The sequence below is a fragment of the Alexandromys fortis genome, unplaced genomic scaffold (assembly GCF_014885135.2).
Source record: "Alexandromys fortis isolate MF-2015 unplaced genomic scaffold, M_Fortis_MF-2015_v1.1 scaffold_20, whole genome shotgun sequence".
NCBI lineage: Eukaryota > Metazoa > Chordata > Mammalia > Rodentia > Cricetidae > Alexandromys > Alexandromys fortis.
In genome coordinates this window covers 3,874,690-3,890,526 of record NW_026067903.1, presented here as the reverse complement: position 1 = coordinate 3,890,526, position 15,837 = coordinate 3,874,690, and the positions used below count along the sequence as shown (strand labels likewise).

The 15,837-nt window shown below is 45.1% G+C and overlaps 1 protein-coding gene across 1 annotated transcript; it reads left to right on the top strand.

The window, feature by feature from the left end:
- The first annotated feature begins 4,741 nt into the window (after nucleotides 1–4,741).
- On the top strand, nucleotides 4,742–14,658 carry Pdcl3 (phosducin like 3). The gene is made up of 6 exons (XM_050134767.1): nucleotides 4,742–4,876; nucleotides 8,232–8,364; nucleotides 10,020–10,110; nucleotides 10,380–10,523; nucleotides 11,771–11,979; nucleotides 14,339–14,658. Exons 1-6 carry the CDS (start codon nucleotides 4,871–4,873, stop codon nucleotides 14,479–14,481), a joined length of 726 nt encoding a protein of 241 aa, XP_049990724.1. The 5' UTR covers nucleotides 4,742–4,870; the 3' UTR covers nucleotides 14,482–14,658.
- Nucleotides 14,659–15,837: the final 1,179 nt, after the last annotated feature.

The following is a 15,837-nucleotide window of genomic DNA, read 5'->3' as shown; positions in this document are numbered from 1 at the left end:
TGGAATCTATAGCTTTTTTATATTCAAACACCATATGGAAGTCGGTTTTTTCTCTTGATTTTTAAATAAGAACATTTATGAGTAAGACTTCTCAAAGTCTTACTTTTGCCATATTACAAAGCCTCTGACACATTGTATTTATATTCTCAATTAATTCTAGAAAAATTTTAATTTCCTCTCCAATTTTGTCAGAAGCCCACTAGTTATTCAAGAGCGTATTGATCAATCTCCATTTTTCTGGAATTATTTTATGTTTTTCTCTTGTTATCAACTTTCAATGTTTTATTCCACCATAACCTGGTGAGAAAGTAAATTGTTTTAACTCTTTATATTTGTTAAGTGCTCATTTATTTGTTTGTTTTTCAAGACAGGGTTTCTCTGTATTTTTGGTGCCTGTCCTGGAACTAGCTCTTATAGTTCAGGCTGGCCTCAAACTCACAGAAATCTGTCTGCCTCTGCCTCCCAAATGCTGAGATTAAAGGTGTGTACCAACATTGCCTGGCTGTTTGGTAAATATATATTTTCTTGATAGCTTTAACACCAACTTTATCTCTTCAAAATAACTTTCAGTTTGTGTCTACTTCATCAGTTATCATAATCGCCATGATAGCTCACATTTTTGGCTTCCATTTACTTGATAAATTGACTTTCTTCTCTCTCAGTTTATACTATATATTTAAGCCATCTCTGGTGTCTTAGTTAGGGTTTCTATTGCTGTAATGAAACACCATGACCAAAGCAAGTTGAAGAGAAAGCAGTTTCTATGGCTTACACTTCCATATTGCTGTTTATCACTGAAGGAAATCAGGACAGGAACTCAAACATGGCAGGATCCTGGAGGCAGGAGCTCATGCAGAGGCCATAGAGAGGTGCTACTTACTGGCTTGCTCCTCATGGCTTGCTCAGCCTGCTTTATAGAACCTAGGACCACCAGCCTAGGGATGGCATTACCCAAAATGGCCTGGACCCTCCTTTATCAATCACTAATTAAGAAAATGCCTTGCGGCCTGATCTTATGGAGCCATTTTCTCAACCGAGGTTCCCTCCTCTCAAGAGACTATAGTTTGTGTCAAATTGACGTAAATCTAGCCAGCACAACTGACCTCTTGTCAACTATCAAGTTCGGCTCCAGCACAAGATAAAACTGTGGCCATTTCTGGAACACAGCTTCAGTGGGCTGACTCTGAGGAAACACATCCCAGAAGATCGCACATCAATGATGCTGGCTGGTCTTTTTCTATCTGCTACTACTTTCTCAGCTCCCGCTAACCAGCATCAACTGTGACGTAAAGCTTTTACCTCAGTGCTGCTAGTCTCTTGTTGATCACGGCTGACTCTTCAGTCCCAGGTGACCAGAATGGCAGAAGTTTAATTCAAATAAAAGAGCAAAGAGCCCCAAAAGAATCTTAAACTTTCTTCTGAAACTTCCCAAGCCAGGCCTCCGTCTTCTGCTCTACTCTTAACAGTCCTATCTCCCAAGCTCCACCTGACTCTCAGTACTCAAAGTCTTTTCTAGTCCAAAGTTCCCAAGTCTTTCCACATTTCTCCCAAAAACATGGTCAGCTCTATCACAGCAATACCCCAAAACGCTGTTACCAACTTCTGGGTTCCTCAAACCCCTACTGCAAAGTCAATAAATAATTACTATAATAAATTTAGGGACTAATAGCAAGATATTTCTGTATGTTTAGTACCTGCACAACTCATTTTTGAATATTTCAATTCATTGTTGGTTGACAAAGAACCTACATTACCTAGCTGTACCTAACTTCCCCCACCCTGTTTGGCATTTATAGAATGGTACAAAAATGCTTATGATGGTTTCCATGACTATTTTCCTTCCAGTTAAACCAAGTGCTGCCCAAAGGCCACAGATATTCTAATTGGTTGACGTAGTCATCCAAAGAGCATTGCTGAGCTTTCTTCGTTCCTGTAGAACCAGATGTCCCAGAACTAGCCCTTTCGGCATATAAAACAAAGCTGTGAATCACTCCTTATGAAACTGCAAAAGCTATAAAAAAATCCGAAGCTATATGATCTTTGCATTCTGTTCCTTACCCTGGGAAATCATTGCGGAATTCCAACAGTCAGCCAGCCTTCTGGGAAAGCAGTGGGCTGCCGAAACGTTCCCCTAGATGTTTCCGTCACGGTATTTGCCTTTTGTATTCAATAGTCCCCAAGGTTCCTAAACTCCCAAACATTTTCACTGCAGGCATCCTCTTAGCAGCCAGTCATCGCCCACTGCCACATTAATGATTTGAACTCTTCTAGACTAAAAATGGACAGAGGTACGCAGTGTGCTGCCGTCTATAGCAACACAGCACACATTTTTTTTTCCACATTGCTCTTTAAAGACAAAAAATCAGAGATGAGAGACAATGAGAAGAGGGAAGAGAACCACGGCTTGTCGTTGGCTGGGAAAGCACACACAACGAGTCTTGAGATAGGGATTGCCTAACTAGCAAATATAAATCATGTTTGGCCATGGAGTTCCAGGTTATTTGACAACAGCCATCGAATCCCACCTTTGGTGATAGTTCACTTAAGAGTCTGCATGTTAATCGATCTTGTAATCACGGCTACTTAGATGCATCTTTATATACAGATCCAACTGATGTCAGTCTTAGATTTGACTGACATGTTGAGTTCAGCATGCCATGTGAATGAGCTCCTGTTTTCCTCAGGAGGAGGAGCAACCATGCGTGAGCAGAATCAGTTCTATACTTGGACTCCCAAAAGGTAAAAACTTGCAATTTCTGGACCCCAATGTCAGCGGCAGCAGCTTTTCAAGCAGGTTTTGAAAGGAGCACGATTACCAGGTATTTCACCCAGAGAACAGCTGTTGTAAACTAAAGATAATATCCCCTGTAGTCACGAGTCACAGGAAAGTCCTTGTGAGATAACTGAGTCCCATCCCTGTTAATAAGTCAACACACTACGTACCACTTCAGAATCAATCTCTCTCTCTCTCTCTCTCTCTCTCTCTCTCTCTCTCTCTCTGGTTTTTCAAGACAGGGTTTCTCTGTAGCTTTGGAGCCTGTCCTGGAACTCACTGTGTACATCAGGCTGGCCTCAAACTCACAGGGAATCACCTGCCTCTGCCTCCTGAGTGCTGGGATTAAAGGCGTGCGCCACCACTGACTGGCTAGATAAATCTCTTGTTGTGCAAACCTGTGCATCAAAGTTTAGATCCCCAGAACCCACATAAAAGCCGGACAGGCATGACAACCCATGCCATCCCAGCAGGGAAGCAGACACGTGGGGTTTCCAGGACTAGCCAGCACTGGTGAGCTCTGGGCTCAGTCAAAGACCTATACTAAATTAATGCAGCAGAAGGCTATCAAGAAAACCACTGAAGGTGAACTTGGGGCCTCTGCACACTTGTACGCACACATGACTCACGTATGTGAATACGCATACATACACACCACACAAACACACATCAAAATATTTTCACGAGAACTTGGCCTTCTTACACACACTTGCAGAAATAAGGAGAGCGAAGTCATCTCAAAGCTTTATTCAAAAGAAAGAAAATGTAAATTAGTGGAAATACACTCTGAGAAATAAATCAGTCTGTCTTTGATTGGGGGGGTGGATGATGTTAAGGTAAAGATGAATGGCGGTATCGTGTGGTTCTCTGTTGTTTTTATGTGTTTTAGTTGGGGTTTCTGTTGCTATGGGAAAACAGTTACCTAAAGCAGGCTGTACAGGATGTACAAGGTGGAGAGAAGCATAAGATCAAACTTACCCGTAGGCTAACTAGCCAAAACTGGCCTCGAATTCAGTGATGCTCAGTGAGGCTCTCGCCGCAGTCTCCCGAGCATTGGGATTACAGAAGTGAGCTGCACTTTTGAAGGTTCTTGGGTAATTCCAAAGCCGAGCTAAAGTAGGGAGCCCCGTGGAGTGCTTAGGGCCTTCTGGAAGCAGGAGGGAGCAAATTCGTCCAAATGCGGACGCAGCTTTTAATACCCGGGAAGACTGGTGCTCCCAGCTGCAGTTTGGAACGCTATGGACAACAAGCCCTGGAGCCTGTCGCCTGCGTTTTCGTTCATTGATACACAGCTCTGGCGTTCAACCCAGATAAGATGACCGGCGTCTTTTCTTTTTCTGAGGAGTGAATGGGGCATGGAACCCACGGATTACCGCGATAAATGCAGATATAGGTTACGATATGCTCTCAGTAAATAACCTTATGAGCAATTCACCTCATCCACCACAGAAAAGACGGTAAGTGACTTCCAGGTGACCCGGTGTTATTTTTTTTTTAAAGATTTACTTATTTATTATGTATACAATATTCTGTCTGCGTGTATATCTGCAGGCCAGAAGAGGGCACCAGTTCTCATCACAGATGGTTGTGAGCCACCATGTGGGTGCTGGGAATTGAACCCAGGACCTCTGGAAGAGCAGCCAGTGCTCTTAACCTCTGAGCCATCTCTCCAGCCCCCGGTGTTATTTTTAATCCTAGCATCGGATCCCAGAAAGGCAATTGTTTCTGACTAGTCCTTAGAGAAGAGACGTCTATACATGCTCGGGTTGGCTGCCGGGCAGTTGCAGGACCTATGGGAACCTCCTTAGGCCAGCCCCATTCACCAGCCGCTTTCCCAAACAAGGTAGCACTTGGGACCAGCCCTGGATGACGTCAACCCCGTAGTCCCACCCGTCGGGGGCACGTCCAGTCTTTCACCCAGTCGCACCGCTCGCCAGAAGTCCTGACGCAGACTCCAAGCCCTCACTTCCTCCTTGGCTTCATCCATTTCGCCTCTGGGGGCGGGGCGAAGGACGGAGGGGAGGCGGTGCCGCGCCTGCGCGGAGGGGACTCGAGGGCCTGTCACGCTGAGCTTTGATCTGAGTGAGTGGAGGCAAAATGCAGGTGAGCGTGGCGTGGTCGGAACCCCAAGGCTAGTGTCGTTTGGTTCGGGGGGCTCGCGCCAGACCTGGAAGCAGGTCTACAGAATTACCCAGTTCGGCAGGCGGCGGCGAGGCCGCGAGGGAAGCCTGCGCAGGCGCACTGCGAGAGGGTGGGTGTAGTCTCGCCAGAGTCAGGCTGGGTGCTCCTGCTCCGGTGTGTCTGGCCCAGCAAATCTCTGTCCTTTGGGGGCCCCTGACCTTGGGGTCGTCCTCCTCCAGGTCTGATGAAGGCCTCGATTCTTCTGCCATCTAGAGCTGACTATCTAACGTCAGTATTTTTGTTGGGGGGTGATTTCCAGAGCTGAACCCCGGGACCAACTTCTAGTGTTAACTTCTAGTGTTAATGAAGAAAATCAGAACCTCTGAGGGTTGTTTGTTTGTTTTTTCTGTTTTGGCCTGGAATTTGCTGATAGTATTTGTCAAAAGTCCAAAGAAAGTGCTAGAAAACGCCTCAGAAATAGCCTCTAAGAGCAAAAATCTGTGACAGCCATAATCGTCACTGTCCAAGGCCCTGGCCCGTCTATGTCGCTGTGGTTAACTGCAGAGCCTTGATGGAGGGTAGGTGGGGCAAATAGTTGTGGGCTCCCCCATTGGAGATTGGAAGAGGTGGCCACAAACCAGGTGTGGTACCCCTGGAGGTGAGGGGAAAGTCCAGGAAGTGCTCTGGACTCTTCTGCATTGTCGATTCTTCCTCAGGTTCCTGCTTTAAAATGGCATTCTTCACCTTCTCTGACCATCTTTCTTAAAGGAAACATCATCTTTCTTGTGCCCTTTCTTGTCGTAATCCACCTTTTTGTGGTGACTTCTGCCGCGGCTGGTTCATAGTCCGTACGTTCCAGGGTCGGACCATAATAGAATTATTAGGCAGAAGGAACAGAGATGTAGGAGAAGTAAGAGACAGAAACATAGGGTAGTATCGGGAGGGACTTACAGTGACTACGAAAGTCGCCCGTGTTTAATTTCCATTTGCTTAAATACCCTGTCCCAAAAGGTAGGAGTAAGGTAAAAACTGCATTGACGTGATACAGGAAATGAACAGACCAGTTGAAGGAGTACGAGCTACATTCTTAGTTAAATATTCTATTGCCAGAACAGGACAAGTAATGCTCACAGCCTAGTCCAAAACATTCTGTAGGCCAACCACTCCTGGGTGAGATTCATAGTTATCTCCCTAAGTGAGTAGGGACCTAGTTAGATCCTTAGACTTTTGTTTGAGGTAGAAACAGATCTACTTCTTTTTTAGTTTTTTTCTTGAGACCGGTTATCTTCTGTAGCTTTGGAACCTGTATTGGAAGGAACTAGCTCTTGTAGACCAGGCTGGCCTCGAACTCACAGAGATCTGCCTGCCACCGGCTCCTGAGAGATCTCTAAACTTTAGGGGTCTAAAGGATAAATCTGGAGAACAGGCTGTCCCCGCCACTCACGATGGCTTATGTTTAACTCTAAATGCTAGGTACTTACCTGCAGCTGAGCCAACTCTTGCCTCCCAAGTGTAGTTAGGTATGGCAGAGGTTTGCAGAGGCCATGGAGGGGTGCTGCTTACTGGCTTGCTCCCCATGGCTTGCTCAGTCTTCTTTCTTATAGAACCCACGACCACCAGCCCAGGGATGGTGCCACTCACAGTGAGCTGGGCCCTCCCCCGTCAATCATTAGTTAAGAAAATGCCGTAGACAGGCTTCTCTTCTTACAGCCCCAGCCTTCTGGAGGCATCTTATGACTTGAGGGCCCCTCCTCTCAGACGACTGTAGCTCAAGTCAAGTTGACATAAACCTAGCCAGCACAGCCAGTAGTTGAGTTTTAGCTCTGCCACCTCAATTCAGAGTTTCTTATTTGCTTTCTTATTTCTATATAACCTAATATTTCCCAAGTAAGCTTGTTAATCACACTTCAGTCAAAGCTTGCTATTTTTTCTCTTTCACTCTGGCTGAGTCCTCTGCACCCTCATGCAATAATTAAATGTCCTTCCTCTCCAGAAAGCATCTCTGTCTGCTCTGTGAAATGTGGACCCTTTAATTCTAGGCCAGTGATTCTCAACCTTCTTAATGCTGTGACCCTTTAATACAGTTGCTTGTGTTGTGGTGACTCCCAATCATAACATTTTGTTGCTGCCTCGTAATTGTAATTTTGCTCCTGTTAAAAACCATAATGTAAATATCTGATACGCAGAATATCTGCATATATGTGGCAGCCCACAGGTTGAGAATCACTGCTCTAGGCCAACACCCTGTTTGTCATTGCCCTTGACACGGCTTAATAACATTATCTAGCTAGCGTGTGTGTGTGTGTGTGTGTGTGTGTGTGTGTGTGTGTGTGTTCACAGCCTACCTCGTCACCTTGACTGTAGTGGCTCCTGGCCACTAGCACATCCTTCTTAGTTACTGCCCAAATCAGTAATTTACCTGCTGTACGTGACCCAAGGCAACTTAGGGAGAAAGGGTTTCTTGTTGTTGTTGTTGTTTTTCTGTTTCTCCCGTGTCACAGTTCAGCATTGAAAGAAGTCAGGGCAGGAACTCAGACAGGAACCTCGAGGCAGGCTTGAGGAGCAGGGACCTTTGGAGGAATGTTGCTTACTGGCATTATTCCCTTTAGGTTGCTCAGTTTGCTTTCTTATATATTTCAGGACCTCTGGCCTGGGGGTGGCACCGCCCACAGTGGACCGGGCCCTTTCACATCTGTCGTCAATCAAGAACATGTCCCTGCCCCCCAGGCTTGTCTACAGGCTAGACTGATGAGACTTGAGATTCCCTCTTCTTATGTGACTAGTTTGTTTCAAGTTGAAACAAAAACAAAAACAAACAAACAAACCAAAAACAAAGCAAGTAGCCACTTAAACTTTATTGCAGGAATCACGTCACTGTGAGGTCTCAGAAACTTCAGGGGGCATCTCGAGTCCTCAGCTTCCTAGGCCTCAGGACTAGGAGACTTCAGAGGCTACCCTACAACCCCACAGTCCAAATCTGTCAAATGACCATGTGGCTTTATGGTCAGATTCACTTTAGATAATTTCATAGAAATTTATCATAGTTCTAAATACAATTTGTTTAAGTTATGAATGAAAATACTAAACAGAAGGTAGGTCAAAGCCTTGGTTTCAGTGTTGATGCCAATCTGCCCATCATTTCCTGAGTTTTGCGCTAAAGCTGGCTCCTCCTGGAGACTACAGCGGGGTAGGAGATCTTTCGATGCTCTCAGAAGTAGGCCTCAGAGTAATTTAGCTTGAGTTCCTCCCGGTTCGCCACCTTTCCCGTTTGTCACCCCACGTTGTGACTTCTCTCCTGGACTTTGCCCTCACCGTGCCCTTGTCTTTACTGTTCCAGGACCCCAATGCAGACACCGAGTGGAATGACATCCTACGCAAAAAGGGCATCCTGCCCCCGAAGGAGAGCCTGGCGGAACTGGAGAAGGAGGCAGCAGAAAAAGAGGAGCAGGCACTCCTCCAGCAGTCAGTGGGTGAGCTTCTTCCTTTGTTCTGTGTCTGTCTGGCTCTGGAAACAAGCTACCAACTGCTATAATTAAAGACCTTCTGGGCAAGAGCCAGAGCCGGAGCCCTGGCATCAGCATTGCCGGTGGTAGCCAGATGGGCAACTGCAGAGCGGAGAGCCAGCGGCCCCGCAGCCCACAGCCCTTATCTGTCACATGGGCACACGGCTTGCTGTTCTGACCTACTTTGGACAGTGCCGTAGAAGTTTGTTCAAGTTTGTAGTGTCTGTCCTCTCTCGAGGCTGTGCCTTATTAATCTGTGTGGAGTGGTTAAGATTATTGACTTAGAATAGTTTACTTAGTTTGAGGAAGCTTAAGATGTTTGACATAGTACATGGCATCAGAGAGAGGGATTTTCTCTAAGTTCTTACCACCTGCATCCAATTCTCCCAGCGTTGGTCCAAAGGAGCCTGATACCTTCTGAATGAGAATTCCCGCGAGGCCAAGGCATCCTAATGGCAGACAGGTGCCTGGCATGGGAAGGGTGGTGGATACTTCCCGACTGAGAGATGTTGACCAGCAGAGCTGGTGGTACTTTTCCCCCTCTTCGTACATGAACGCCTGTTTAGAGGAAGATGCTGTAAGGTGAATCCAGACTATGTTTACTGAATAATGACTTTTGTGTATTTCGTTAGCAGCTGAAGTGGAAGGAGTGAGGCTAGGAGGGGTGAGGAAGTTTGGATTGTGGGATGGAGAGTCTTCTTAACTGGGCCAGAGGGGACTTCACTGAGATGATGTTTGGGTAGACCTGAAGGAGGCAAGGCGAGGGAAGCTGCTTCAGCAAGTGGAAAGCTGGCCAGGACCCTAGAAAATCCTTGAGGGGGTCTTCGGCAGGGAAAGCAGTGGAGAGTTCACAGAGCCTCCCAGAGCCTGCCCACTTGGAACCTGACTCTCCTGGTAAAGAGCCCAGATTTTTTTGCCAAGCAGGTGTTATTGGAGGTTGAAACAGAATGGCATGCCCTATATTTAGCAGTACCATCTTACTGAGCATAGCACGGCTGGCTGGTACGGCAACAGGAAGATCAGTCTGAAAGTAATGCAGTAACTCAGGCAGGAGATGCCAGTAGCGTGGACTGGCTGCTGCGGTGGTGGAGGCGAGGACAAGTGGTCAAAGCTGTCTGTTTTGAAGGAGGGCCAGCAGAATTGCTGATGGATCACTGTACTGTGTGAGTGAGAGAACAGGCAAGGAAGCCTGCCGGGTTTGAGCAGTCGGAGGTGTAGAGGCTTCCAGAGCCAGGCAGTGGTGCTCGGGTCTGAGATGGGGTGGGAGACAACCCCACGTCTAGAGCCAGCCTCCCAGTGAGCACACACAGCACAGGACGGTTTGCCAGTGTAATACACAGTCTAGGCGACATGGTGTTAGGACATCCGGCCCATGATGTGTCACTGCAGACCAGAGCAGGCAGCTTCAGGCAAACAGGACTCTTGTCCTGAATCTGGGAAACTTGTCATTTGTATCTTTGTAGAATAACATGACATTAAGAAAGGCGGAGGCAGTTCTGTCTTTCTAGAGTACCTTAGTTCTTGTCTCAGTGGGCTGGACCTTCAGGAGTTGTGTGCACACATGAGATGTCTGTTTGTTCATCTTTTCTTTTTTATGCTCCTGTCAATGGAACTAAATCCAGTGAAAACGTATGAAGATATGACTTTGGAGGAGCTGGAGGAGAACGAGGATGAATTCAATGAGGAGGACGAACGAGCTATCGAGCTGTACCGGTTAGTGCCATCCGCAGGGGCTGCATGGCCGTCTGCGTGACACCAAAACGTGTGTCCTTTGAACATCAGGACAGACTTTAACAATATTACACATTTCAACAGACTGGTCTTACTTAGACTTTTACTGTGAGGCAAGGCAACCAGCCTCACAGGGATTTTCTTCCGAAAGATGTGCGTGTGTGTGTGTGTGTGTGTGTGTGTGTGTGTGTGTGTGTGTGCGCGCACACGTGTTCATCTGTGTATTTAAGTGCATTCTTCCTGTTGTGCAGGCAGCAAAGGCTGGCCGAGTGGAAAGCAACTCAGCTGAAGAACAAATTTGGAGAAGTTTTAGAGATCTCAGGGAAGGATTATGTTCAAGAAGTTACCAGAGCCGGCGATGGCTTGTGGGTGATCTTGCACCTGTACAAGCAAGGGTGAGCTGATCTCCACTTGTTTGTAAAGTGTTGGTTGACGTTCTCTTCAGCCTGTATGGGGCTTAGCCTATTGAAAGGTTTTGTTCTTATGTTTTGTTTGTTTGTTTTTTTGTTTTTTGTTTTTTTACCTGAACTTGTGTTCTCTGTTTTTGTGGTTGATTGGCCCAACCCTTCCTGACTGAGAGGTGTTGACCAGCAGAGCCGAGATCCTTTTGCCCTCTTCATATAGAATGTTTTTTAGAGGAAGATGTAAGGTGAATCCAGCCTGTGTTTACTGAGTGGTTTTTGTGTGTTGGGTGTTCTGGGAAATGGAGAGTTAGTGGAACACAGCCGGACAGAAGTCTGTGTTTCAGTAGCAGCAGAATTAAAGGGAACAAGACTGGAAGGGTGAGGAAAGATGGACCATGGGATAGAGAGTTGTCAACTGGACCAGAGGGGACCTCACTGAGATGACGTTTGAGTACACCGGAAGGAAGCAAGATACGCTCAGCTTTCATCTTAAGCCTTTTAAATTAATATTTGTAAGTAATGTGTGTCTATTAAAAGCATAGAGCAAGGACTTTCTTTTATTAAATTTCTTTTATTAAAAAAAAGAATTCTGCCAGTTGGGGTAGTACACGCTGGTATTCCCAGCATGAGAGGCTGAGGCCAGAAGACTGACAGAGTCCAAGACTAGCCTGGGCTACGTAGCGGGTTCAAGGGCAGCATGGATAACATGGCAAGACCCAACGCTTAAAAAAACAAAAAGCACAAAACCCAAATCAAGTTATCCCTCCATGTAGAGGAATTGGCATTTGAGAGATTCTGAGAACAGTGACCTACAGACGGCCAGGGTGACCTTGAGATAACTGCGGAGAGATGCGGCCTCTGGTACCTCACAGGCCCTTCCTTCACCTGCACATTTGTTTAGAAATCACTTAGAGGCAGGACATCCTTTCTGACCTGTTTCATACACATCGCATTGTGTGTTCTCATCAGTGTTTTCTAAACGACTCTTACAGGAAGAGATGGCCGCTTTCAAAACTATCAAAGCTGTTTTCTCAGACTTATTAAATTAAATTGAATTTGGAGTTACTCACTTTCTCTGAACACACTAGAGTGGATTATTTGAGAACTGTGAATTCATTCTGCTGCAGCAAGCATCCCGGGAAGCCCTTCTGAGGTTTCTGTGTCAGTAGCAGGCCCGGTGGGCACTGCCCTGTCTACTCAGAGGTCACAGCTGTTCTCCTTTCTCTTCCTGTGTCCAGGATTCCCCTCTGTTCCCTGATAAACCAGCACTTGAGCGGACTCGCCAGGAAGTTTCCCGACGTAAAGTTCGTCAAAGCCATTTCGACGACCTGCATACCCAATTACCCCGACAGGAATCTGCCCACGCTCTTCGTCTATCTGGGCGGCGACATCAAGGCACAGTTCATTGGTCCTCTGGTGTTCGGAGGCATGAACCTGACGATAGATGGTGAGGGGCTCTCCTCTCAATGGCGTGAGGGTGTGGTGAGAGGTGGCAGGGACACTTCTCACGGGGAGTGCCAGTTTCTTAGATAGTTGTCATGGTTTGTGCTGTTTACCTCTGCCTCTGTATGGCTGAGCCGAGTCATGAGGAAGAGAGCTGGGCTCTGTTGTTCTCGGTGAGAGGAGGCACACTGAACACTTTCCTTTTCTTCATAGTAGCATCAAATATATTTCACTCATCTGGTTGAAGGTTTTGCTTTTAGATGTAGCTTAAGATCACAGTTTTTGTTTTTAATTTAGTTTGATGTTAATAATACTTGCTAATATGTGTAGTCTTAGTTGACTCCCAGTAGGTTTTGTGTTTGTTTGTTTATTTGTTTTGGTTTTTTTGAGACAGGATTTCTCTGTGAAACAGTTCTAGCTGTCCTGGAACTTGCTTTCTAGACCAGGCTGGCCTCGATTTCACAGACATCCACCTGCCTCTGCCTCCTGAGTGCTGAGATTAAAGGTGTGCACCACCACTGCCCAGCTTTTTTTTTTTTTTAAGTATTTACTTATTTTATATGCATTGGTGTTTTGTATATTGGTATATTGCCTGCATGTGTGTCTGTGTGAGGGTATCAGATCTTGGAGTTACAGACAGTTGTGAGCTGCCATCTGGGTGCTGGGAGTTGAACCTGGGTCCTTTGGAAGAGCAGCCAGTGCAGTGCAGTGTTCTTAACCACTGAGCCACCTCTCCACTTTCTTGAGAACCAGTGTAATCTTGTGAGAAAGACATTAGTCCTCTTAAATGCCCCAGCTCCAGACTCCACTGTAGGGGACAACTGAAGCCAGCATCAGCTCTGTAACTAGCAGTTCTGGTGAGACAGCCATGTGTACCTAGCAGTTTTGGTGAGCCAACCATGTGTAACTAGCAGTTTTGGTGAGCCAACCATGTGTAACTAGCAGTTCTTGTGAGACAACCATGTGTGACTAGCAGTTTTCTTGAGACATATAACGTGTAACTAGCAGTTTTGGTGAGGCACACCAGGTCTAACTAGCAGTGTAGTTGCTGCTCCTGTTTCTATTTCCAGAAAAGTTCTTACTTGAGGGTTGGTACATCTTCATATACAGTGCCTGTAAGTGAATAGCACTGTTAGTGCACGTGTGTGTGTGTGTGTGTGTGTGTGTGTGTACATATAAAGAAGTACATTCTTGAGTTAGTACGTCTGCATATTCAATGCCTGTAAGTGAACAGCAGTTAAATGCACATATGTGTGTGTATACATATAAAGAAATACATTCTCGAGTCGTGTCAGAAACCTTACTTTTGTCTTCTAAAGAGCCTGTTCACAACATTCAACCATAATACCTGGAGCTAAAAATACTCAGGTATATATGACCATCTTGGTGGCGCACTCTGCCCCTGGCATTGCTGAGGTGTGGCTCATTTTTAAAAAAAAAAAAGAAAAAAGCTAAGTATTAAGGTTATTAAGGTGTACAACATGTTCAGATTAGGAAGACAGCATCAAGACTGCAGTCAGTTGAGCTCATTGGTGCTTAGATACTTTCTAAGCATCTTTCAGGTATGTAGTTCATTGTTAACTGTGGTCACCATACCTTAGGCTCCCAAAGTGTTTCCACTTTATGTTGGAAGTTGTTTTTTTTTTACCATTTGACCATCTCGTTTTATCTCCAGCCCCTGGCAACTATCACTCAAACCCTGTTTCATGGAGGACTTCAACGTATTTTTAGGAACTAAAAACTGGCCCTCGGTTGTAGTGGAGTATTTGATTAAGAAAGGCGAGCTACCTGGGATCTTTGATGGCAGTTAATTTTGCTCCCAAGGTCTCCCACTGTGTGGCGGTCATTTCACTGATTGTAAGAGTGGAATTTAAAATACAAGATCTTGTTCTTGGGCACCTCGTCTTTGTATTATGTATTTATTTATTTATTAACACAAATGCTTTGAGTTGAATGGAGAGGATATCAGACATGAAGCTAAAAATTTCCTTTTGTTAGTTAAAATTAGATTTCACTATTAGGTTCTGCCACGCTGTAGAGGTGTTTACTCTAAATGCTTCATGGAAATGTCTCAGCTGAGATGCCGTAGCAATGGCTGCCATGTTGTTCTTTGTGTCTTACTGTAATTTTCAGACAGGTTCCAGTTTATAAAGTATTTCATTTGGTCATCTCTGAAACAGTTACTGAGTTTTCCTTTCTAAGAGTTTCTTTTCAAAACTGTGGCACTAAAATGGTCACCAAATTTTGATCTTTTTTTTTTTAACCTGTCAGGAAAAATTTAAATTGTCTTGCTGGGCTGTGGGCGAGGACCCCCTGGAGGAGACCTGGTGCCATGTGTGATTTGCTTTTTCTTTGTTGTACAGAGCTGGAGTGGAAATTGTCTGAGTCGGGAGCAATCAAGACAGACCTGGAGGAGAACCCCAAGAAGCCCATCAAAGACATGTTGCTGTCCTCAGTGCGAGGCCCTGTCCCCATGAGAAGGGACAGCGATTCTGAGGGCGACTGAGATGGCCACTGTGACCTTTTGAACTTTCTCGATATGACATATTGTATGAATTTTTACTGAGGAGGAAAAAGCAAAAAGTTTTCATATTTTAGTTTACCCTTTTTATAATATTTAAATTTTGTACATTTCAGAAATAATCATCACTGAAAATTTTATTAAATTCCTTGAAACTCTGAATTAGTAATGTTTTGTTAAGAAAAATTTAAATAAGCTTTATGCCAGATATCTGTTCTCCTACATGTATTTCAGCAAACGGTTCAGTGTTTTTTTTTGACATGCAGCTGTGTAGGAAGGAATATGGAATTTTTAAAAAAAATAATGTGAATAAAATAAATAAAATAACTGCAAAAGACAAGAGTTTTTATAGTTAGGCTCTTTATTTTCATTTTGAAAAGCTAGCAAAAGAATTACCAGCTAAAATACATATATGAGTAGTCTCCACGTGGGTGAAAGTTCTTAATGTGTGTCCTGTGTGAGGAAATGGCTGATAATGCTTTTGAGACAAACACTGTTTTATCAAATTAGCGACAGATTTCAACTTGCTGCCTCCTTTGTTTTCAGTTAAGTCTGTCTTTTAGTTAAACTAACGTGTTTCTCAGCTGCTAAGATGTCAGCTGTTCTTTGTGGTGGTGGTGCACACCTTTAATCCCTGCACTGGGAGCTCTCTGTGAGTTCAAGGCCAGCCTGGTTTACAAAGTTCCAAGCTAGCCAGGGCTACACCACCAAGACCCGGTCTCAAAAACAAAAACAACACCTCCAAAGATACCGGCTGTTTTTGGCTGAGATCCTATTAGATTTGGTTTCTGGGAAGATGGTTTAAGCGTACATATTTGTAAGCTTCATCTCTTAGTTGACCTGTAAAAAGTTTAAGGATGTTTTCTTGTGAGCCCGAATCCTGTCAAGTTGACATTGATGAAGGAAAACTATCTAATATTTTTGCTGGAGGATGTAGTATGTATAGCTGATTTAGTCTTAATGTAAGAGTCTAAGAACAAGGGCATGGTTCAGATTATAGCACGCGTTGTATTTTTTGTTGTAATTAAAGGGCTGACAGCTCACAGAGCCCTGCTTTGAGTGTGAGATTGCCTGGTTCTCTATTACGTGAGACCCACACTGCTGAATTGAAGCACACCTTTGGGGGTGTTGGCTTCAGAGGTGCTCGTGAGGTTTGAATGACAAGGTTGGGACATTCTAAGGAGTTTGTCACTGTAAAGACCCAGCGTGGCTTGTAGGAGCGCTGCTGCCTTTGAATCTGTAGTGGCCGAGAGCTGGGAAGTTAGACTGCGGTTAGAGCAGCGGTTCTCATCCTGTGGGTCAGGACTTCTTTGGGGGTCGCATAGCAGATATTCTGCCTAT